This window comes from Podarcis liolepis (assembly GCF_965112155.1).
Source record: "Podarcis liolepis genome assembly, chromosome: 4".
NCBI classification, from domain to species: domain Eukaryota; kingdom Metazoa; phylum Chordata; class Lepidosauria; order Squamata; family Lacertidae; genus Podarcis; species Podarcis liolepis.
The window spans coordinates 99,528,528-99,553,564 of record NC_139558.1 but is presented as its reverse complement, the minus strand read 5'-3'; the positions used below and the strand labels follow the sequence as shown (position 1 = coordinate 99,553,564).

At 46.4% G+C, this 25,037-nt stretch overlaps 1 protein-coding gene across 1 annotated transcript; it reads left to right on the top strand.

Annotated features, from left to right (window-relative positions):
* Nucleotides 1-2,297: 2,297 nt before the first annotated feature.
* LOC310705312 (dicarboxylate carrier UCP2) lies at nucleotides 2,298-23,922 on the top strand. Its single transcript, XM_083499945.1, has 8 exons — nucleotides 2,298-2,439; nucleotides 6,318-6,472; nucleotides 12,486-12,721; nucleotides 14,516-14,723; nucleotides 16,015-16,209; nucleotides 17,611-17,712; nucleotides 18,641-18,821; nucleotides 22,311-23,922. Exons 3-8 carry the CDS (start codon nucleotides 12,596-12,598, stop codon nucleotides 22,423-22,425), a joined length of 927 nt encoding a protein of 308 aa, XP_083356071.1. The 5' UTR covers nucleotides 2,298-2,439; nucleotides 6,318-6,472; nucleotides 12,486-12,595; the 3' UTR covers nucleotides 22,426-23,922.
* The last annotated feature ends 1,115 nt before the right edge of the window (nucleotides 23,923-25,037 follow it).

Sequence of the window (25,037 nt, the reverse complement as noted above, 5' to 3'; positions counted from 1 at the left end):
GCTGTGTTAAGTCAAGCAGCAGGGGAGGAAAACATAATAAAAGAGTTTTGCGGCAGGCACATACCGAATTCAGGTAGGGAGAAGCAAAGCAAAGAAAAAGAAGGTGCAAATCACTGCAAATAATCTTAGTGTGGTGGAACCCGTGCTTTTTTTCCTGGGGGGACGCATAGCCCTAAACATTTTGTGAATCTAAATTTGGCCTTATTAAAGGGCAGTATTTCAATATGAGTAGGAAAATGAGAGTACCCCTAAACATTTTTTTTAAGGGGAAAAAAGCACTGGGTGGTACCTGCCCTTTGCAAACTCTCTCCCTTTGCATGTCTTTATCCAACACCTTCAGCAGCCCTTTTAAGTGGATTTGAAATTGTTTTTATCTCTGACATTGCTGTCAATTCCACACGGAGCTGTTTTTAATTGTTTTGCCTCGGTGGAATTGCTTTCACGTGCGGTTTTGTTTTGAATTGTTTTTCTTGCTGATGTTTCCCCCCACATTAGGATGCAAGCCGAGCCCCGCTTACCTGGGAGCAAGACCCACTGGATTCAGCAGGGTTTACTTCCGAGTAGACCGTGGTTAGGTTAAATGCATGCCCCAAATGAGGTCCTGGGTCTTAGAGGAGGGGCTCTTGTCCATAGCTGCCAACATTTCCCTTTTCCCTTATTCCCGATAGGATTCCTCGCAAGAAAAGGGAAAAGTTGACAGCTAAGCTCTTGTCTTCCCACCCAGAAAGATGCTGAATCAATCCTAATTTTTGGTTTTTATAGAAAGTGGGTCACGTTGGTTTTGAGGGTGTCACATTTGGGAGATGATGGAGGCTTGCTGTGCCACGGATTTGCTCAATCCTGCTTCCCCGACTGACTTAAACGGGGCCTACTCATGAGTCAGTGGGCTCACAAGCCCCCCATCTTCTCCCTAGTTATTTGGAAGCAAAACCCTTCTGTGCAATGGGGCCAGCAGCACCTAACCCTTGAATCCGGTGGGGTATACTAGGACTTCCCCAGCTGGTCCAGAATGCAGACTCTGGTGCTGGCCTAGAAACGCACTCTGCACATGCTCAGAGGCGCTCCCGCCAGCTCGCAACGAATTTGCAGCAGGGCTGGGACATGTGCAGAGCTGGATTTAGGTTTGATGAGGCCCTAAGCTACAGAAGGCAATGTGACCCTTTATATGTCCAGCTGTCCTTTGCCCACAACAAATTGTCCCTGTTTAGTTGTTGTTCAATATATGCTATATGGTAATTTATGGAGCTAATAGGTATCTAAAGCCATTTGTACATAACAAACAGGAGCCTACACAACACAAAACACTGTTGCTGTATGTAGGTTTTATTTTATTTGCTTTTTATCTTATACTTTGGAAATGTACACCCAGCCCTGTAAACATCTGAAAATGTTTGTAGGTTTGAGTTGAAATGTTATGTAATGAGAATATAAGGAACTGATTTACATTTAATGAGGGGGAAAACCAAAATAAGAGAGAAGGTAAAAAAAGTGGTTATAGAAATGCTAAGAATAAAGTAATTATGTACGGATGTCAGAAAGAGGTCCATGCTCTGTTAGAGCAATGCTTGAGTTTGTTGAACTATGTACGGAAACTGTGATTATGATAAAATTGAGAATGCAATAAAATTATTAAAAAGGAAATGTACTTCCAGTTGTTTTTTTCTTTAAATTTTTTTGGGGCCCCAAAAGAGTGGGGCCCTAAGCTAAAGCTTGTTTTGTTGTTGTTTAGTCGTTTAGTCGTGTCCGACTCTTCGTGACCCCATGGACCAGAGCACGCCAGGCACTCCTCTCTTCCACTGCCTCCCCCAGTTTGGTCAAACTCATGCTGGTAGCTTGGAGAACACTGTCCAACCAACTTGTCCTCTTTCGTCCCCTTCTCCTTGTGCCCTCCATCTTTCCCAACATCAGGGTCTTTTCCAGGGAGTCTTCTCTTCTCATGAGGTGGCCAAAGTCTTGGAGCCTCAGCTTCAGGATCTGTCCTCCTTCCAGTGAGCACTCAGGGCTGATTTCCTTCAGAATGGAGAGGTTTGATCTTCTTGCAGTCCATGGGACTCTCCAGAGTCTCCTCCAGCACCAGAAGTCAAAAGAGCTTGTTTAGCTTATGCGTAAATCATCCGTGCGCCCTGGGGCTTTGCTCCGGCGCCCAACCGGTTCCTCCTCTGCTCCCGGCGGGCTGGATCCTGCGGGCGCTTGGGCTCCGCAGGTGCGGAGGGGGCGCGGACCGGCAAGCGGGCGGGTCGGGGGCGCGGCCAGCGGGCAGGAGGCGGCGCCGGAGGCGGTATAAAGAGGCGGCCGCTCCTGCCTCGCTCTGCCTTCGCTCGCCCGGCTTCTCCGTCGCCCTTCCGTGCGCCTCCATCACCGCCGCCGCATCTGGGCGCTCGCTGCCGACAGCCGCCTCTGCTTCCCTCGCGGGTGTTTTGTTCTCCCCCTCGGTATAAGGTGAGCGGGTGGCTGGGTGGGGGTGTATTTGGGTGGGGAGGTCCTTTTCCCTTCTACCCGCTCCAACCTGCTCCCATGGGTGGGGTTTCCTCTCCGGGGTCCCCTTGATACCCGGGGATGTGTTTTCTTCTCATCCATTCATTCATTTTCCTTTGCGCTCGCTCCCCAAATCCTTTTTCATCACCCCCTTCCTGCCGCCGCCTTTATTCCGCCTGCCTGGCTGCAAGCATCTCTGCGCGCCTTTGTTAGGGGGCTGGCCCGGCCTTCCCAAAAGCTTTACGCGTATATATTGATAATTATTGGTGTGTTTGTTGTAAATCGCTTTGACATTATCTGCGCAATTGAGATGCACAAGTATTTTATATGTATACTTGTACATCTCTTTTAAAAAAACATAATTTTTATTGAGTTTTCCATATTTCATTACACAAATCCATAATAATAATAATAATTTATTATTTATACCCCGCCCATCTAACATAAAACATTGCTCAAGCAAAGCATCAACCGCCTTCTCTTCCTCTTTCCGACTCCCCAACATCTTTTACAAATTCTTCGCATTTCTGTAGCCACTTTTTACCTTGAATCTTCTTTTGATACTTGCATATCTCAGTTGCACAGAAAATATCAAAGCAATTTACAGCACACACACAAACAATAATCATACACATAATAATGACAATTAATAATTTGTATTTATGCCACCCATCTGACGGGTTGCCCCAGCCTCTCTGGGCTGCTCCCAACAAAGTAATAAAAACAGTGAAACAACAACCATTAGAGATTTCCTTGAGCAGGGCTGCCTACATAAAAACCACATAGAACTGTAAAGTTATTTATTTTTATATGCAACTTTTTTCGCTCCACGGAGCTCAAGGGGGTGTTCTTGGCTCTCCCCTCCCTCCTCATTTAATCCCCACAACAACCAGGTGAGGGGAGGCTGGGCTGAGAGAAGAAAAGGACTGGCCCAAGGTCGCTCTTTGTGGCCAAAGTGGGGGATTCGAACCTGGGTCTCCCAGGTCCTAGTCCAGGAGTCAGCAACCTTTTTCAGCCGTGAGCCGGTCCACCGTCCTTCAGACTATGCCGTGGGCCGGACTATATTTTGGAAAAAAAAATAAATGGATGAATTCCTATACCCCACAAATAACCCAGAGATGCATTTTAAATGAAAGGACACATTCTTCTCATGTAAAAACACCAGGCAGGCCCCACAAATAACCCAGCAGTGGCGTAGCGTGGGGGGTGCAGGGGGGGCCGGCCGCACCGGGCGCAACATCTGAGGGGGGCGCGGAAGAGACTCGAGTGCTAAAATCCATGGGTTAGGGGGCGCAAATTACTTGCCTTGCCCCGGGTGCTGACAACCCACGCTACGCCACTGTAACCCAGAGATGCATTTTAAATAAAAGCACACATTCTACACATGTAAAAACACCAGGCAGGCCCCACAAATAACCCAGAGATGCATTTTTAATAAAAGCACACATTCTACTCATGTAAAAACACCAGGCAGGCCCCACAAATAACCCAGAGATGCATTTTAAATAAATAATAAATAATAATAAAATTTATTTATATCCCACCCTCCCCAACTGAGGAGGCTCAGGGTGGCTAACAACAATAAAATAATACAACATTTTAAAATCATAAAAGGACACATTCTACTCATGTAAAAACATGCTGATTCCCGGACCTCCGCGGGCCGGATTTAGAAGGCAGTTGCGCTAGATCCAGCCCCCGGGCCTTAGTTTGCCTACCCCTGTCCTAGTCTGATACTCTAACCCAGAGGTTTTCAACCTTTTTGAGTCCACGGCTCCCTTGACCAACTGCGTTCTTTCTCTGGCACCCCTGTGGGACCCAGGAGCCCAGTTAGGTCACCCCTTGCCAGCAGAGCTGGCAGCCCCTCACCCCTTTTCGAACACCCTCCCTTGGGGAGGGTTCCCTCAGGCTCCTCTCCTCTCCCCTCTCCTTGGGAGTCCTCTGGGTATCTGCTGCTGCTGTCCCTGTTCTCTGAGCTGCCCCCGTCCTCGCCCCAAAGAGAGAGGTGCCCCCTCACACTGCCCCACAGGGCACTGGGACTTCTCTGTCCATTCCCAAAAGCAGGGCCTGGCAGACAGGCTGGCTGGGCTTCCTTCACCCACTTGCTTGCTTACTCCAAGGCTGCCTCAGCTCCTGGCAACCAGCACCCCCTGGCCAGCGCCAGAGCCACCATTCGCCTAGGGAGCTTGTAGCCAGGGCTGCTGCAACAAACAGCTGTGCAAGCCTTTGGGAGGCAGAGGTGCCAGAGGGCATCAGAGGAGGGGGAGAAGGAAGGAAAGGGGCACAGAGGACAGTGTTGCCCATGGCATCCCGACCAGTTGAAAACCACTGCTCTAACCACTACACTGCACTGCTTATAGCTATCACCATTTTTTCTTCTTCTTCTGCATATAAGGCTGCTGGGGGCAGGCTTTCTCCCTGAGCAAGGAGAAAATTTGGTGTTCCAAACTTTTGGTAGGCACCCATATAAATATACGTATTATTATTATTATTATTATTATTATTATTATTATTATTAGTCAACTTGGAGCCCTGTGTGGCCAGCACTGCTGGGGCATAAGTTCAGTTCTCTAGGACAGGGATGGCAAACCAGGGGTTCTTCAGATGTTGCGAGACCCCTGCCCCCCCCAGTCCACTCTGGCCCTCATCTCGGACCACTGACCATCCTGCTGGTTGGGGTCAGTAGAGCTGCAATCCAAAACATTTGGCAGCTACCAGACTGAGCTGTAGATTCTGCTCTAGATAGGGTTATTGTTTTTGCAGGATGGGAGTGTGTGTGTGTGTGTGTGTGTGTGTGTGTGTTGTTCAATTCCCATTTAAAGGCAACCTTAAATTGTTGTTTTCCGAAACAATCCCTGAACCAAATCGCACTCATCCTTTGGCACTTGCATCTCTCCAAATTTTGGCACTTGCCCCTTTCCCCTTTTCCAAATCTGTTACTTTTTTTAAGCAATTGATTCTAACTTTTGTTCCTTGCAAATTGCCATCTGCAACCCTGGGGGGAGAGGAGGGTGACCCAAAAGTTCTCTCCTTGGCTAAAAAAAAAAGAAGCTACAGTTCTACCTAACTCGGAAAGCTTGCCAGTCAGTGGCGTAGCGTGGGTTGTCAGCACCCGGGGCAAGGCAAGTAATTTGTGCTCCCTAACCCGTGGATTTGCGCCCCCTAACCTGTGGATTTGCACCCCCTAACCCCCAGATGTTGCGACCGGTGCGGCCGGCCCCCCCTGCACCCCCCACGCTACGCCACTGTTGCCAGTTAATTTTATTTTCCGTGTTGCCAATGGAAAGAGGCTTAGCAAAGCTTGCTGGGGCCTGTTTTACGCCTCTTTTCATTGGGACTCATTGCAGATTATGGCCTGGTTTGGTGGAGATCTGTAAGATCTTGTTGCCTTCCTCCCTGGTGTGTTAAAGCGTGGCTAGCACAGGTGTGTGCCCGTCTTGCAAAAAGAGGATTCCCTTCCACAAGGGCGATTACGATGCTTCTTGCTGTTACATGTCCTCTCGTTGCAAAGTTCACCTAAACGGTTTTTATCTGGGTGCTGCTTTGCATCGGTGGACTTGAAGATGACTCTTGGTTTTTTCCGGTGCTTCTGCAATTATTGGGTGCCAGTCTAAACCGGTTCTGTCTTTGAGGATTGCTGGACTCCAGCGATCTGTGAATTAGAAGCTGTTGGCGTCTAATGCAAATCTGAGGTGTGGCAAGGCCAGATAAGGGTTTAGCGTTGGCAGGCTGGCATCTTAGAAGTCGGCTGCTCTCTGGCATCCTTCTATAATCCTGACAACCTCAACCTGAGCTGTTGCCCCAGTTTCTCAGACAGCTTCTCCTCTGTTCTTTTTCCGCAGGATAAATAGTATGATTATTAGGTGTCGTCTTTCAAACCGTCTTTCTATGGAAAGTAAAGGGACTCAGACTGTGGTGGTCTTGAGCAACTTCGACGAACGGGACACCTTTAGAGAATCCTGATCGACCTGCCGGCATCCTGAAATACTTGAATAAGGTGAGGACGGTTTCTCGCGAAGCTCAGGTTCAAGCTGTGAGTTTGAGAACCACTATGGTGTAAAATCTCAGCTCTGTGTGTTGCAACAGTACACAAGTGCAGGGAAATATGGTGCTGGGTGCAATACTGTTCTTCCAAAAGATTTGAGTTTTTGAATAAGCTTTAAGTTTCTAGTCCTGTTTGGTTGTAAAGATACACTTGGAAATATATGGAAGAAATCTCAAAAATGGTAGAGGGCTTGCTTTAATGAGATTTCTGGGGGATACTTGGTACAGTGGTACCTCGGGTTACAGATGCTTCAGGTTACAGACGCTTCAGGTTACAGACTCCGCTAACCCAAAAATAGTACCTCGGATTAAGAACTTTGCTTCAGGATGAGAACAGAAATCGTGCTCCGGCGGCGCGGCAGCAGCAGGAGACCCCATTAGCTAAAGTGGTGCTTCAGGTTAAGAACAGTTTCAGGTTAAGAACGAACATCCAGAATGAATTAAGTTCTTAACCCGAGGTACCACTGTATATCTTGTTGCTTGCTCTGAATACCAGGAGAAAAATCATGCAGAGAGAAAAAACTTAGAATCCTCTCTATCTGAGACTTGTCAAACTGACAATTCAGAAGTCTTATGTATTCTGCAGTGCAGTTCTAGGTATATTAACTTCCGGCCAACCTAGCAGTTCGAAAGCACGTCAAAGTGCAAGTAGATCAATAGGTACCACTCTGGTGGGAAGGTAAACTGCGTTTCTGTGCGCTGCTCTGGTTTGCCAGAAGCAGCTTAGTCATGCTGGCCACATGACCTGGAAGCTGTACGCCGGCTCCCTCGGCCAATAAAGCGAGCTGAGCACCGCAACCCCAGAGTCGGTCACGACTGGACCTAATGGTCAGGGGTCCCTTTACCTTTACATTTGGGTATATTAACTGCATTTATATCTGACCACGTTGGTTCTCAATATATTGCACAAGTTGCAGAAATTGGTTTTGGTTCCTGAGAATTCTGAAAACAGCGTTCCTGCTTTGATTTTTAACAATGGAGTAGGCATAGAGACCCCTGGGATACAAATGTAGGTCTGAAAATGTACAAACAGCACCTGTTTTAATCTAGCTGGCTTCTAGCTCGGCTTCTGGAGATTTTCACTTGGTGTGGGATGGGATTTAATTGTCCCAGAAGGGCTCTCATTGCCCTGGATAACTCCTCACCTCTCTTCCCAAGTAGCAGAATAACTTAAGGAAACATTTGCTTGCTCTTTCCATAATGTGTACAGGATGAAAGGAAAATCCATTCAGTTTTTCCTTGCCATATTATTAGCTTGTTGTAGCTGATCCGTTTACACCTTGCTTGCAAACCGTGTTGGGGTTTTTTGCCCTCCAAAATGGTATTTCACCCTAATGATACAATCTCTGGCTCTGATCATTAAGCCAGTTTTCTTCCAGCCAATTCTGCCAGGCCAAGTTATCTCGGTCTCTCAGCAAAGCACTGGCACTTTTGCAAATCGACAAAGCCGCCTCATCAAGTACTTAACAAGCAATAACTCCCAAAAATCTTGTTTGCAGTCACTGATGGGTTTGACCATCCCTGCAAGAATATGTGCTGCAGAAGCAGTTGCAAGAAAATAAATATTTGGGGAGTCATCAGAGTACCCGTTGCAGAAGTTGTGTTTTCCCCCAAAACTTGGGCTTCCTGTTCCTCTCTGAGTGTATCAATTTGCTTCCACCAAACATACATTTAAAATCCATGGTGTTGGTATACCTCACCACAGAGCAGCCTTTGCCATCTGGGTGTTTGGGACTACAACTCCCATCACTCTCAGCAAATACGATGCATGGAGATGGAGCTGTCTGGGCTGATGGGAGTGATAATCCAAAACATCTGGATGGCACCAGGTTCCCAAGTGCTTTTGGAGAGTTTATTTCAAGATAGTCACAATAGTGGGCTTTTATTTAAAAATCACGCACTTGCGCTGAATCATGGGATAGGGAGAACACTGGAGCCCTAAGGCACCATTATTGTGCCATAAAAGTGCCAAGCGCAGATCTCTATGTTCTAATTCACCTGCCTCTGTGATAATGAGCCCTCATCATTCCAGGATATTGCAGGCACCGTCTCATTGTAAGGTGCACTTTTGAGCTCAATTCTTATTTTATGGGGTGGGGTGATCCTGGGTGCCCCACCCATGCAATACCAGTGTGAAAGTTGTAAAACTATATATTCCATTCTGTATTGCACCAATCGGGTGATATAGAAAGACAGGGAAGAAGAAAGTGGAGGGGGTGAACCAACTCCGGTTTGCCGTGGGGGAAAGGCCATTCCGTGATTTCCTTAATGGCCAAAATCTGGGGAGGGTATCTGAAATATACTCAGAGTCGAGAGTGGATGGTGCTGTGGGTTAAACCACAGAGCCTAGGACTTGCCGATCAGAAGGTCGGCGGTTTGAATCCCCACGACGGGGTGAGCTCCCGTTGCTCGGTCCCTGCTCCTGCCCACCTAGCAGTTTGAAAGCACATCAAAAGTGCAAGTAGATCAATAGGTACCACTCTGGCAGGGAGGTAAACGGCGTTTCTGTGCGCTGCTCTGGTTCTCCAGAAGCAGCTTAGTCATGCTGGCCACATGACCCGGAAGCTGTACGCTGGCTCCCTCGGCCAGTAAAGTGAGATGAGCACCACCACCTCAGAGTTGGTCACGGCTGGACCTAATGGTCAGGGGTCCTTTTACCTTTACCTTTTATTCAGCTCATAGTGGTGAGGAGGAATGGAAGTTCCCCCAGGATGTCTGCTTTATATACATTATTTACACAATGGGCCCCATGTGATTGGCTAATTCTGGGATTCACCTGTAGGCCAATCAGGTTGTGGATTCACTTCCACCTGGAGCTGGATTGGGTGGCTCCTGTGGACCAATCAGGCTGTTGCATTCTGAATCCTATTGTTCTAGGACCAATCAGACTGTTGCATTTTGGATCCTATTCAACTCAGTAGATAACAGTATCCTTTTTGAGATCGAGGGCCTCATAACTTCCTGGGGGCCACATGCCAGCGGCAGAGGGGGGAAGCAGAAGTTGCGATGATGGGTGTGACAACAAGGCTGCGTTTCAGCCCAGCGAAAGCTGTTGAGATGGGAGCAGAGAGTGGGTTGGTGAGGGTTGCAGCCTGAGCTTCCTAGATAAAGGCTAATAAAGGATAAATTGCGTCCCCTCCCAGGCTCTCCAATTAGTCTGCTCAGCGAGAAAGCTGCAAAATGACATGGGTGGGCTGTCCCTGCTTCCCACGCGCAATGTGTGATTCAGCCGGGTTCCGGTTATCGCTGACTCAGTCCTGGCAGTAAATAGAAAAGGGAACTTCGGCAAAGGTCATTGCAGCAGAGTCTGTCTCCTTGCTAGCAACCAGGCTGCTGTTGCAGCATTTTGAGGCAGCATTCGGGTGCGGCTGCTTTGACCCGGGCGGACTGGAGTCTTATCTCTATTATCTGGAGATGGCTTCTACTTATCAGATTTTCAGACCCGTGCATCAAAGGTCAGCAGGCCAAAGTTCCTTGCCTGAGTGCCTTTTTAATACTTTTTTTGCATATGTCTTCTTCACTCTCCACGTTTAGGACGGCCAGATTTGTATCCTGACTGTCTGCAATTTGGATGCAAACCAAATTGTCCCTGGTTTTTTTTTATGTTGAATATGTGCTGTATGGTAATTTATGGACCCGATAGGTATCTAAAGCCATTTGCACATAACAAAGTATGTATTTTATCAAAGTAATTGATACAGAAATGAGCAAACCAGTGATAATTTAGGGAGCAGGCTAGCAGGCACGGCCCATTACTTACATCACAGGAGTCTTCACAACACGAAACACTCTTGCTGCATGTAGGTTTTATTGTTTTTTTATCTTATATTTTGGAAATGTACATCCAGTTTTTTTCCTTTAAAGTTTTTTGGAGGCCCCCAAGAGAGTGGGGCCCTAAGCTATAGCTTGTTTAGCTTATATGTAAATCTGGCACTGAAGGAGCGTCTCCACCCCCATCGTTCTGCCCGGACACTGAGGTCCAGCGCCGAGGGCCTTCTGGCGGTTCCCTCCCTGCAAGAAGTGAGGTTACAGGGAACCATGGCAGAGGGCCTTTTTGGTGGTGGCGCCCGCCCTGTGGAACACCCTCCCATGAGATGTCAAAGAGAAAAACAACTGCCAGACTTTTAGAAGACATCTGAAGGCAGCCCTGTTTAGGGAAGCTTTTAATGTTTAATAGATTATTGTATTTTAATATTTTGTTGGAAGCCACCCAGCGTGGCTGGGAAAACCCAGCCAGATGGGCGGGGTATTATTATTATTATTATTATTATTATTATTATTATTATTATTAATAATAATAATTAATAATGGCACTGTACTGACTCCATCGCTCTAGAGGCCGCAGTGCTTTCAAATACCAGTTGCTGAGCTATTCTGGATTAGATTAGACACAATAGTTGAGCTTTCTTAAGGAAATTTGCCAAAAAAACCCCAACACTTCCGATATGGGTTTCCCCAGACATTTTAGCTGATTATAGAAAATTCCGCTGGACACTGTTTTGGATGGACAAATCCTGGATATGTCCGTACGTCCGGCAGCCCTAGTTCTGTAATTGTGGAGGAGACAGGAAGCTTTTGCCTCTGTTCTAGATTAATTGCAGATTGTTGTGTTGTTCAGTCTTGACAAACAGTGATTAAAATTAACTGTGCCTTGATCGAAACTTCGAACCGTCATTTAGGAAGGTGGCTTTTCAGAAAGCGTCAAGAAGATGAACCACAGTTTAGGGAGTGGACGGCATGCTGAACTCTTAACCTAAATACGAAGCCTCGAATCTTATTGTGTATCAGACAAGGCGAGGATCAGGAATAGGCTATAGCGAGTGAGCCCAGGCAGCAACTAGGCTGGTTTTGTTATCTCCAAATCAGCCAATACAGAAGCATTTCCCAAACTTGGGTCTTGAGCTGTTTTTGGACTGCAACTCCCCTCCTCCCTGACCACTGGTCCTGCTAGCTAGGGATGATGGGAGTTGTAGTCCAATAACAACTGGAATTTGCTGCCCTGACTTTTAGAAGACATCTGAAGGCAGCCCTGTTTAGGGAAGTTTTTAATGTTTGGTGTTTTGTCGCATTATTATTATTATTATTATTATTATTATTATTACTACTACTATTATTTTAACTGCAAGTCTTTTAGTCCTTATGCTCTTACAGTTGTTTTAACTGAATGTTATATTTGTTTTTAGATTTTATCTGTTTTAATTATCAGTTTTTGTTTTTTTATCCACTTAATATTCTATTCTCTGACTGCTGGTCTATGACTGTAATAAACTGATTGATTATTATTATTATTCTGTTGGGAGCTGCCCAGAGTGGCTGGGGAATAAATCATTTATTATTATTATTATTATTATTATTATTATTATTATTATATATAATTTTATACCCCGCCCTTCCCAGTTCAAAAACCGAGCTCAGGGCGGCTAACAACAAATTTAAAACACTTAATTATAAAAGCAGCATAAAATACAGTATAAAAACATGAATAACAATAAAATTCAAAAATCAATTTAGGGGAAATAAGCATTAGATAATCCCCAGGGCTAGCTGGCTGAATTGGTCCTACTTGGGCCAGCGAGGAGGCCAGGGGAGAATTAGCTGTGGGGTCTCAGAGCAGGTGATCTTCATAAAAGGGGAGGGGGAGGGAAGAGAAGGGAAATAAAAGATCAGGTGAATTCAAATTAAAGGCCAGGCGGAACAGCTCTGTCTTACAGGCTCAACGGAAGGAGGTTAAATCCTGCAGGGCCCTGGTCTCCTGGGAGAGAGCATTCCACCACGCCGGAGCCATCACTGAGAAGGCCCTGGCCCTGGTGGAGGATAGTCTGACTTCCTTAGGGCCCGGGACCTCTAAACTATGGTTATTTATTATTATTATTATTATTATTATTATTATTATTTTATTTTATTTATTTATTTATTTATTCCATGTTTTGCACCTGGATTTTAAGAGTGTCTTCTCTTCTCCCCAGACAGGGGCAGAGTTCATTGGTCTTGTCCACTTCCTACATCGGCACCCAGCAGCGACCCTCGCTGCTTCCTTCATCTCCTCCGAAAAAAACAGGCGTGAAGCTGGTTTAAAATGGTTGGATTCAAGCCCACCGATGTGCCTCCGACGGCTGCTGTGAAGTTCGTTGGAGCCGGGACGGCTGCCTGCATTGCAGACCTGATCACCTTCCCCCTGGACACGGCTAAAGTCCGGCTGCAGGTGAGCCCCAGCAGATGCCACACCCAGAGGTCGACTTTCCATATATTTCCCTACTATGCCTTTGTGGGCAGGGAGCAGCTCCCAAGTTAGGGTCAGGCACCCTGAATTAATGGTGCCCACTGTCTGCTTGGGAATGGCTGGTGTGGGATTTCTGCAAAACCCGTTATCGGTAAGATCAGTGTCATGTATGTAAAACTGGTGGGAACCAGCATAAGAGGAACTTGTTGTTGTTTAGTTGTTTAGTCGTGTCCGACTCTTCGTGACCCCCTGGACCAGAGCACTCCAGGCACTGCTGTCTTCCACTGCCTCCCGCAGTTTGGTCAGACTCATGCTGGTAGCTTCGAGAACACTGTCCAACCATCTCGTCCTCTGTCGTCCCCTTCTCCTTGTGCCCTCCATCTTTCCCAACATCAGGGTCTTTTCCAGGGAGTCTTCTCTTCTCATGAGGTGGCCAAATTATTGGAGCCTCAGCTTCAGGATCTGTCCTTCCAGTGAGCACTCAGGGCTGATTTCCTTCAGAATGGAGAGGTTTGATCATCTTGCAGTCCATGGGACTCTCAAGAGTCTCCTCCAGCACCAGAATTCAAAAGCATTAATTCTTCGGCGATCAGCCTTCTTTATGGTCCAGCTCTCACTTCCAAACATCACTACTGGGAAAACCAGAGCTTTAAGTATATGGACCTTTGTTGGCAAGGTGATGTCTCTGACAAACCAAGACAGCATCTTAAAAAGCAGAGACATCACCTTGCTGACAAAGGTCCCTGATGCTGGGAAAGATGGAGGACACAGGGAGAAGGGGACGACAGACGACGAGATGGTTGGACAGTGTTCTCAAAGCTACCAGCAAGAGTTTGACCAAACTGCGGGAGGCAGTGGAAGACAGGAGTGCCTGGCGTGCTCTGGTCCAGGGGGTCACGAAGAGACAGACATGACTAAACAACTAAACAACAACAATAGAATCATAGAATCGTTGGGTTGGACAGTTGGCAAGGTGATGTCTCTGCTTTTTAAGATGCTGTCTAGGTTAAGAGGAACTTAACACTCTGTTAAAAGTGAAAAACAGAGCCAGTTAAGATACAAGGAGGGCTCTGCATGTATAGTAAAAAAAAATGGGTTGAGGAAATGTTTTCAAGGTCCGCAGTTAGATGGAGAGATGGGGCAATGGGTGGCAGGAGGGAGTTGGCCAGAGGATGAATAGCTAAGATGGCATATATATTATTCCATTATAGAGTGTGTCTCCATGAAAGGTCTTGCAGGCTGTCTGGACTCTGTCCTGCAATGCACTGCCGAACAAAGCCTGGCCAATTGAGAATTTGGTGTGAGCCTCCGTACCTGAGCCCCCAAGCGACATTTTCCCCGCACAGCCCAGAACTCCCCTTTCCTTAGCGAAGGAGAAGCCCTGTTGCAGGCTTGTGCTAGGAAGCCCCTCCGGGGAGTTGTATATAACCCTGCAGAGAAATCAGTTAAGTCAGCCAGCATCTGTCATCCAGAAGTCAAGGTCAGGGAGCAACTTTGGTGTCAGAAGTGGGACACTCGTCGCTGAACACCTACCAAAACATACGTCTGCAAAGTTCGCTGGACTTACATGCAGGAGATCTTCCTAGCTGGCAAAGCCCCCTTGTAGGGAAAAGTGAGTGTTTGAAGAAGTCTTGCTATTGAACCTGGGATAAAGTAGCACCAGAATGTTGCTTTTGAGCTCAGGCAGGCAGGCTCCAGTTCACTCTTGTTTCTTCATCCTCTCTCTCTCTCTCTCTCTCTCTCTCCCTCTCCCTCGTCTCTTCTCCTCCTGAGCAGATCCAAGGGGAGAACAAGGTGGCTGTGGAAGCCAGGATGGCGCAGTACAGAGGGGTCTTTGGCACCATGGCGACGATGGTGAAGAACGAGGGGCCCAGGAGCCTCTACAACGGGCTGGTGGCTGGCTTGCAGCGCCAGATGAGCTTCGCCTCTGTCCGCATCGGGCTGTACGATTCGGTGAAGCATTTCTACACCAAGGGCTCCGAGCGTAAGTGGGCTTGGGCCTCTGGGGCCAAGGATCATGGAGTTGGGAGGGGGACCCCCAAAGGCCATCTAGTCCAACCCCCCGCAGTGCAGGGACCGCAGTTATGGAATCCCTGACAGAAGAACCTGAAGGCCAGCATGGGGGTCTTCCTTCCTAACCCCAGAGACAGTGGTTCTCAAAGGGTCGGGCAGGAAAGGGTGGCGGGAAGATTCAAGGGCAATCAAAGAAACATTTCAGTGTGGTATAGTATATAACCTTCAGGAGGTCTAAATTTCTTGCTAAGGCCTTATAAATCTGTGCTATAAAAATTAAAGGGTGTATGGGAAGTGATTTATCATTTAAAGCTGAAGGAGAATAAATGTAAATCACTGTTATTATTGCTCTCATTTTCATGTGTATAATAGCTGTTTGCTAAAACACAATAAACCGACTTCCAGAATGGATTAAGTTTGAGAACCAAGGTACCACTGGACTATAACTTAGTACAGTGATCCCTTGGTTCTCAAACTTAATCCATTCCGGAAGCCTGTTCCAAAACCAAGGCGCGCTTTCCCATAGAAAGTCATGCAAAATGGATTAATCCGTTCCAGACTTTAAAAAACAACCCTAAAACAGCAATTTAACATGGATTTTACTCTCTAACAAGACCATTGATCCATAAAATGAAAGCAATAAACAATGTACTGCAGTCACACAATCAATCAATCAATCAATCAATCAATCAATAGTTGAGCTGGGTTCCACACAGTCACACAAAAAAGAGAGCCGCAAAAACGCAAAATAAATAGCAAAACAGGCAGACCTCAGCATAACGCTCAAAACGGAAGGGTGGCACTCAAAACAGAGCACTTCCGGCTTCCGGAAAAAGTTCGCAAACTGGAACACTTAACTTCCGGGTTTGCAGTGTTTGGGTTCCACGTTGTTTGAGTACCAAGGCGTTTGAGAACCAAGGTACCACCGTAGTATAGTAAAAAGATAAATGGCTATACAACCAGAAACAGTACATCTAAGCCTCTCTTCCAGAGCGTTGGCTATTCTTCTACAGTTCTCTACGACTTTTTGTCGTGAACAACTCTGTGACAAATAGGAAAGATCAGCAACGAGGTTCTTTGGGTCGATAAGGAGTTTGTTTGCCTCCAATTAGACCTAATATAAATGAGATTACCCGGCCAAAGCGAGCGCACACCTCTCGGTGACTTTGTACACTTATGGTACATGTGAAAGAGGCTTGTTTATAATCCTATTTTGGGAATGAATCCTGTTCTTATGTGGCTGCCTTCTCTGATTTCGGCAGATGCTGGTATCGGCAGCCGACTTCTCGCTGGCTGCACCACCGGAGCGATGGCTGTTGCCGTGGCCCAGCCGACTGATGTGGTCAAAGTGAGATTCCAAGCCCAAGCCCGGATGGAGGGCGGCCGGCGGTACCAAGGGACCCTCGACGCCTACAAGACCATCGCGAGAGAGGAAGGGGTTCGAGGCCTCTGGAAAGGTCAGTAAATTTGGGTTTTGGCAAAGGGGGAACCGACGCTTCCAAAATCCTCCAAGCCATTATTATTTTGCTTCTTGCATTTCTATCCCATCTTTTCCTCCGAGCGGCTCAAGGTGGTCTAACACAGTTTGCCTCCTCCCCATTTCTTTTTTTTTTTTTAATATTTGAGATTTTCAAAAAATTACAAAAGAAAAAGAGAAAAAAGAAAAATACAAAATAAAAATAGTTAAAAACAATTCAGTCTTTCCATCACATATTTTAATCTGCTTATTTCCCGGACCTCCTCACGCCTCCCTTTTCTGTATTCCAATTCAAATTGTTGATTCAGCAAATCCCTCCCCTCTTCAATCATCTTAATCTTCAATTTTAAAATATTATAACATTAAGTTTTTACCTATGAATAACCATTTTCTCATATTCTCTTATAGCATTACAGCTAAAGACCACTTAGTTTCTAACCAACATCATTCTAACATTCATTAATTTTACAATATTTCTGTAGGTAGTCTTTAAATTTCTTCCAATCTTCTTCCACCGACTCTTCTCCCTGGTCTCCGATTCTGCCAGTCATTTGCGCCAATTCCATATAGTCCATCACCTTCATCTGCCATTCTTCCAGGGTGGGTAAATCTTGTGTCTTCCAATACTTTGCAATAAGTATTCTTGCTGCTGTTGTGGCATAAAGAAAGTTCTGTCCTTCTTTGGCACCAATTGGCCGACTATGCCCAGGAGAAAGGCCTCTGGTTTCTTCAAGAAGGTATATTTAAATACCTTTTTCAATTCATTATATATCATCTCCCAGAAAGCCTTAATCCTTGTTGCCTCCTCCCCATTTCATCCGCACAACCACCCTGTGAGGTGGGCCAAGGCCACCAGTGAGCTTTGTGGCCGAGTGGGTTTTTGAACCCTGATGTGTCCCAGGTCCAAGTCCAGCGCTCTGAGCACTATATCACGGTGGCTCATTTCAGAATTGCTAACTCATGCCCTGTTACAAAGAGACTTTGCCTTAGTGCTTCTTTTGCTTTGTTTATTTTAAATTGTAAAACAGAAAAAAAAATTCATTAAACAACCTTAAAATATCAATGACTTTCCTTGATTCATTTTGCATAACATGAATCCCTGCGTATTTTACATAAACTAAACCATTCAGTTTTCCATTATTACATCCATCAAACGTACACTGTTGAATTTATCCTAACGCTGCCAACGTTTTCAAGTGTGCACAATCCCCCCCCCCCCATATATTCAATAAAATATTCCAATCTTCTTTAAACGTATGTTCTTCTTGTTCTCTTATTCTATATGTTAGATCTGCCAGTCCGGAGAACAAACCTCAGCTCAATTTTGACGACCTCCGTTCGCATTAACACATCAAATAATTTTTGCTTCCGCTTTGTCTAGGTACCTCCCCTAATATAACCCGGAATGCGCTTGTGAATTGCGCTGAGCTGGTGACCTACGACCTGATCAAGGATGCTCTGCTCAAGTACAACCTCATGACAGGTGAGGATTGATGGACAGGACTGGGCTGTTGCTTTGAGCTCCTGGATTTTGAGATGCGTGGAGAGTCCACTTCTTGCGAGGTTCCTGCAAAAGTCGCCCACGCTATGGTGGATCCTTACCGCGGATCACCAAAGGGTTCTGACAGTCTAATATCACCATGTAAAATTGCATATTGCTGCTTATCTATTTGACATCTGCCAGGAGGGCGTTCCACAGGGCGGGCGCCACCACCGAAAAGGCCCTCTGCCTGGTTCCCTGTAACTTGGCTTCTCGCAGTGAGGGAACCGCCAGAAGGCCCTCAGAGCTGGACCTCAGTGTCCGGGCAGAACAATGGGGGAAGAGACGCTCCTTCAGGTCTACTGGACTTGCATTATTAAGCCAACATTGACCATTTGCAAGCAAGTTTTGATTTTTTATATATCTTTATCAATCAGGCGGAAGGAAAACAATTTTTTTTTTTAAGAAACCCTTTTATTGGATGGGAGAGGAACCTGCGAAGGAAGCTGCGTAAACCTGCCAGGGTGTATTTCAGGACAAAGGCAATGGCGTGAGTTCGCCTGCAGCTAACTTCAATGTCCCAAATAGAAAAAAGACAGTCACGAACTGAGAAATTGCACAAAACAAATGAAAAACCTAAAATAGAACAAAACCTTTAACGGAGAAAATTAGGTTTTTTCTATTTTTTCCCCTTAAGCTTTTTGATTTTTATTATTTACCTGATTTCCACAAGATATTTATAGTCGATTACATCTCGTTCCAGGGATTTTCACGGTATTTCGTTTGTTTTGTGCAACTTCCACGTCACGAGCTTTCGGCTTTAGCTTTTTCGTGTTGTTGTCCAGCCACATATTCCGCAATGGCTAGTTTTGGGGAAGCGATTTGGTTTTCTTCCCAGCTCACGATGCCTCCCTCCCGCTTGTCCTTTCAGACAACCTCCCTTGCCACTTCACCTCTGCGTTTGGAGCTGGTTTCTGCACGACTGTCATCGCCTCCCCTGTCGACGTAGTGAAGACCAGATATATGAACTCTGCCCCCGGCCAATACGGAAGTGCCGTGAAGTGTGCCCTCGCCATGCTGAGGAAGGAGGGGCCCCTTGCCTTCTACAAAGGGTGAGTCTCCATCTCCCTTGACGGCCCCCACAGGGCAGGACGTTGGCGGGAGCTGGGAATTAGGGCAAGGCAACTGGGATGTCTGCAGCCATTTGGGGCTGGGGACCCCTGGGCAACGGAGGCCAATGCTCCCGCCAGCCTCAACCCGCCTTCATCCAGCCCCTGCTGGCATGTCTTCTTCCTTGCAACCAGATTTACATATAAGCTAAACAAGCTATAGCATAGAGCTCCACTCTCTTGCCCCCCCCCCAAAAAAATATAAAGGTAAAGGGACCCCTGACCATTAGGTCCAGTTGTGGCCGACTCTGGGGTTGCGGTGCTCATCTCGCTTTACTGGCTGAGGGAGCCGGCGTACAGCTTCCGGGTCATGCGGCCAGCATGACGAAGCCGCTTCTGGCGAACCAGAGCAGCACACGGAAATGCCGTTTACCTTCCCACCGGAGTGGTACCTATTTATCTACTTGCATTGGCATGCTTTCAAACTGCTAGGTTGGCAGGAGCTGGGACTGAGCAATGGGAGCTCACCCTGTTGCGGGGATTCGAACCCCCAACCTTCTGATCAGCAAGCCCTAAGCTCTGTGGTTTAACCCACAGTACCACTCGCGTCCTTCCCCTAAAATATACTTCTTAATTGTATTTCAGTTCAACAATTACTTTGATAAAATACATATTTTGTCATGTGCAAATGGCTTTAGATACCTATTAGGTCCATCAATTACCTTATAGCACATGGGTAGGCAAACTAAGGCCCAGGGGCCGGATTCGGCCCAATCAGCCCACGGACGGTCCGGCAATCAGCGTGTTTTTACATGAGTAGAATGTGCCCTATTATTTAAAACACATCTCTGGGTTATTTGTGGGGCATAGGAATTCGTTCATTACTATTTTTTCAAAATATAGTCTGGCCCCCCACAAGGTCTGAGGGACAGAGGACCGGACCCCTGCTGAAAAAATTTGCTGACCCCTGATATAGCATATATTCAACACAAAAAGCAGTGACAATTTGTTGTCGACAAAGGATAGCTGGACATAGAAAGGGCCCCATTGCCTTCAGTAGCTTAGGGCCTCATCAAACCCAAATTTGGCCCTGCAACCAGCCCAGGGGGCGATTCCGCCTTTCAGCTTCCTCCTCCTCCTCAGTCTTGATGTTCCCCTTTGTACAATGTGGGAAACAGGAGGAGGAAGATGGGGACAAGACAAAGAATTGCCATATTTTCCCATGCACAAGACGATTTTTTTCTTTAAAAAAAATGGCAAAAATTGGGGGTCTACAAGTGAAGATCTCATATAAATTATTTAAAGCGTTAACACGAATAGAAGTTATAAATATCGCAGCTGGTGCATAAGGGCTTGCTATTACGACTGTAATGGAATTGAAATCAATAAGGTTTTGGAACGCAGACACAAAGTGAATCATCAAACCGTCAATTCTAGCACGCGGCAGGCCACCTAAATTATATAATTTGGCACCTTAGCGATTTGTATTAGGGAATGGTATTTTAATTGGGCACTGTTATTATGAAGCCATCATTGGATTATTGTAATTGAAAAACAAATAAAAATTATTATCAACAATTGGGGGGGTTGGCTTATACACGGATAGTGAATGCGGGGGGGTGTGATTGGCATCAAGTTAAAGGAACCCCCCCAAAGGCTCAACAACTCAAGCAATATTGATTTATTAATTTTGGTTTTTTTAAAAAAAGTCTTATACATGGAAAAATACAGTAGTTGGCTCTGCCTTTTATGGGCTCTGCTGCCACCTAGTGGCAGGCTACTTGCCTTCTACCCTACCAGTCTCAGAGGGCACCAGCCATCTTTGCCCATGGCTACCTGTACCTTGGGATCCATACTCTGGGTTTTTCAGATGCCTCCCAAGGCTGCAGATCCCTTGGCTGCCAAAGGACGGTTAGCCTTTGAATTGGGGAAGAAGATGCTCAGTTGAGCAACTTGCCACTCTTGAGATTTGTCTCCTGGTCAAATTGTTTGTTCCAACAGACCTTTGGGAACTGTCTTGTTTATTATTATTATTATTATTATTATTATTATTATTATTCGTTTTTTATAATGCTGTGCTGGTTTTTTATTATCATCATCAATATTCTAATAGATTTGGGTTTTTTCCATATTGTTTTAATTCTGTTAAATTGCTTCTTAGCCATTATCTTTTATATGGTTCTTAGCTTTTTGTGTGTGTGTTTCATCTGCACTATTTGAATTTGTGCAAAAGCCGCCTTGAGTCCTGGCCTGCGAAAAAGGCAGGGTGGTGAATAGATATAATGAATAATACATCCATCCGGCGTCAAAGGCCAGGGTAGAGAGATGTCCGTGCGAGACATCTCCATTTCATGGTCAGATGTGCACCTAGTTTTTAAGGCAAGGTGGAATCTGGGGGCCACTGCTTGGGTTTTCAGGTGCCCCCCAAAACCCTTGCCCTCCTCATTCACCCATTCATGCTGCTTTTGAATTTAGGTGGTCCTATCTCATTTGCTGGGACGTGGGTGGCGCTGTGGGTTAAACCAGAGTTTAAGACTTGCTGATCAGAAGGTCGGCAGTTCGAATCCCCGCAACGGGGTGAGCTCCCGTTGCTCGGTCCCTGCTCCTGCCAACCTAGCAGTTCGAAAGCACATCAAAGTGCAAGTAGATAAATAGGTACCACTCTGGCGGGAAGGTAAACGGCGTTTCCGTGCGCTGCTCTGGTTTGCCAGAAGCGGCTTAGTCCTGCTGGCCACATGACCCGGAAGCTTTACGCCAGCTCCCTCGGCCAATGAAGCGAGATGAGCGCCACAACCCCAGAGACGTCCGTGACTGGACCTAATGGTCAGTGGTCCCTTTACCTTTTATCTCATTTGCTAAATTCCTTTGTTAGCCTTCATCCGAGGCTCACAAATAATAAATAATAATAATAATTTTTTATTTATACCCCACCCTTCCTGGCCCAAAAACTGGGCTCAGGGCAGCTAACAACAAATTAAAAACACTTAATTGTAAAAGCAGCATAAAATACAGTATAAAACCATGAATAACAATGAAATTCAAAATTCAGAAATCAATTTAGGGGAAATAAGCATTAGATAATCCCCAGGGCTAGCTGGTTGAATTGGTCCTACTTGGGCCAGCGAGGAGGCCAGGGGAGAATTAGCTGTGGGGTCCCAGAGCGGGTGGTCTTCATAAAAGGGGAGGGGGAGGGAAGAGAAGGGAAATAAAAGATCAGGCTGAATTCAAATTAAAGGCCAGGCGGAATAGCTCTGTCTTGCAGGCCTGATGGAAGGAGGTTAAATCCTGCAGGGCCCTGGTCTCATGGGACAGAGCATTCCACCAGGTCAGGGCCATCACTGAGAAGGCCCTGACCCTTTATAAACAGTTTGCAATATTAAAAAACCAAAAATACATCTCCTAATAACAAAAGCAATAACAGGCTCTCCTCTCATTTTCCATTTGTTCTAACACCAGCTCTGTTTTTCTCCTTTTTCTCTCTCCGTCTCTCAGCTTCACGCCCTCGTTTTTGCGGCTGGGATCCTGGAACGTGGTGATGTTCGTGACCTACGAGCAGCTGAAGCGAGCCATGATGGCGGCCCGCGGATCGCGGGAGGCCCCCTTCTGAGCTAGCGGGCTGGCGCATTTCACAGATCTCGCGCATACGCACGCGCAACGCATCCTCGATTTAGATCTCCCCCTCGCAGAACCTTCTCCCTCGTCTTTTCTCCCTTAGTATCATTTTTAAAAAACTACTCCTGTCTTAACGTTTATGTGGCTTCCGCTTCGTTACAAACAGAAGCTCTTGGCTGCTTTTACAAAGTGATTTGTTCTTAACGTGTTACGGTCCGGTCTACCTTTCTCCTTTCAACTGCAGGACACGAGTGCTTTATTACGCTCTGAGGAATTTAGACCGCAGGGGCTCAACTTGCAAGAGAGCTCCCGTTCCCTTTTTCTATCTTTAACATCCGCACAGAGTTATAAATTTGTGCTTTAGATATTCTATACTAGATAACGTCAGTTACCCCCGTTACGCAGGGCTGTGCTTTTTTTTCCCAAGCAGAGATGCTTGGAATAATTCATAAGTGACTAGCCCAGCCTTGCCCCAGCCTGGCTTGCGTCCTGATGGGACTTGTAGTCCTAAACAAATGGAGTGCACCAGGTTGGGGCAAGGCAGCGCTTGCTGCTTGCGGGTAGCTCTGACCAAGCAAGGTGCAGATTCCTGCCAATTTATTTATAAAGTGCTGGTGATTTGCAAGCAGAGTTTGAGCTGCCTAGCAATCCTCCCGTGCTTTTGCATTTCAATAAACTTTTGTTTTTAAAAGTTGTTTATTCCGTGCAAGGATTGCTTCCAGTCTTAGAGCCCCCCCCAGAAGGGGAGGAAAACACCCTTCATGCGGCACGGTGTCTCCCCACTTTATAGCGAATCGGCAAGGGACCTTGTCTTGCTTGCACACAAACATCTAGCCACTGCCACTGCCACGTCCCTCTTGAGTCAAGGTCAGTTTCAGGCAACCTGGGTTTTGTTTGGAAACCGTTACGCATCTCACAAGGCTGTCGGCATAAGCCCTGTAGCTCCAGTTAATTGTGTGGCTGTCCCATTGGGCAGAGAGAAAAAACAGTAGACCTTTCCTAGGCTCCCCCAAAAGCCTGTATTTATTTTATTTTATTGGGGTTGCCTGTTTGCGACTTGGCAAAGCCTCCTGCCCAGCGGTTCTGTCTCCTTGGCATCAAGCTTGCTGGCAGGAGATGCTGGCTGGTGGAGAGGGAATTTGGCATCCTCACCCTCCTTGGCTGAAGGCATCTCTGGCAAACAGGAAACCTTTCCGGGCCCCAATCCACCAGCCCAGGTGGTCCTTGCAGTCTGCATTCAGTTCCGGAAAGCGACTCTCTCCTTTAGGATTTTCTGCAGAGCTTAATAAAACACCTTGTGTCTCGGTTAATGGTGCACAACCTTAAAAACTTTCCAAGTAGAGGAAAATGCATTGTGAGGCTTCTTGTGTGTTTTAACATTTCGGTGGCGCTGTTTGTGATGGTGGAAAGTGGCGGTGGATTTTTATTTTAAGCTCCTTTTTTGTGTTGTGCATGACTTGTTTTTTAAAAATAAAGCTAAAGTACAAAGCTGCCCCTGTGCTCGTTCCTGCAGTGTCTCTTTGGGTTTTTCCATCGTGGGTGCGTATCTGATTCCACAAGGCGGCTCAAATCGACCGAGCAAATGTGAAATACCTCCCCCTGGCCCATGGACCAGGTCCTGATGTGGGAAGAGAGATCTGCAGGTGGAAGCAACCTTCAGGTGGTACCTTGGTTCTCAAACTTAATCCATTCCGGAAGTCTGTTCCAAAACCAAAGCGTTCCAAAACCAAGTCGTGCTTCCCCAAAGAAAGTAATGGAAAAGGGATTAATCCGTTCCAGACTTTTAAAAACAACCCCTAAAACAGCAATTTAACACGGATTTTACTATCTAACGAGACCACTGATCCATAAAATGAAAGCAATAATCAATGTACTGCAGTCACACAATCAATCAGTCAGTAGCTGAACTGGGTTCCACACAGTCACAAAAACAGAAGAAAAAAGAGCCGCAAAAACAGAAACCAAAATAAATAGCAAAAACAGACAGACTTCAGCGTAACACTCAAAAAGGAAGTGTGACACTCAAAACGGAGCACGTTTGGCTTCTGAAAAAAGTTCGCAAACCGGAACACTTACTTCCGGGTTTGCAGTGTTTGGGTTCCAAGTTGTTTGAGTACCAAGGTACCACTGTACTACAGATCTGTAAATACGCCTCTGCATTGTCGGCCTCAACTTGTTGTCATTTAGTTGTGACCCCATGGACCAGAGCACGCCAGGCACTCCTGTCTTCAACTGCCTCCCACAGTTTGGTTAAACTCATGCTGGTAGCTTCGAGAACACTGTCCCACCATCTCGTCCTCTGTCGTCCCCTTCTCCTTGTGCCCTCCATCTTTCCCAACATCAGGGTCTTTTCCAGGGAGTCTTCTCTTCTCATGAGGTGGCCAAAGTATTGGAGCCTCAGCTTCAGGATCTGTCCTTCCAGTGAGCACTCAGGGCTGATTTCCTTCAGAATGGAGAGGTTTGATCTTCTTGCAGTCCATGGGACTCTCAAGAGTCTCCTCCAGCACCATAATTCAAAAGCATCCATTCTTTGGCGATCAGCCTTCTTTATGGTCCAGCTCTCACTTCCATACATCACTACTGGGAAAACCAGAGCTTTCACTATAT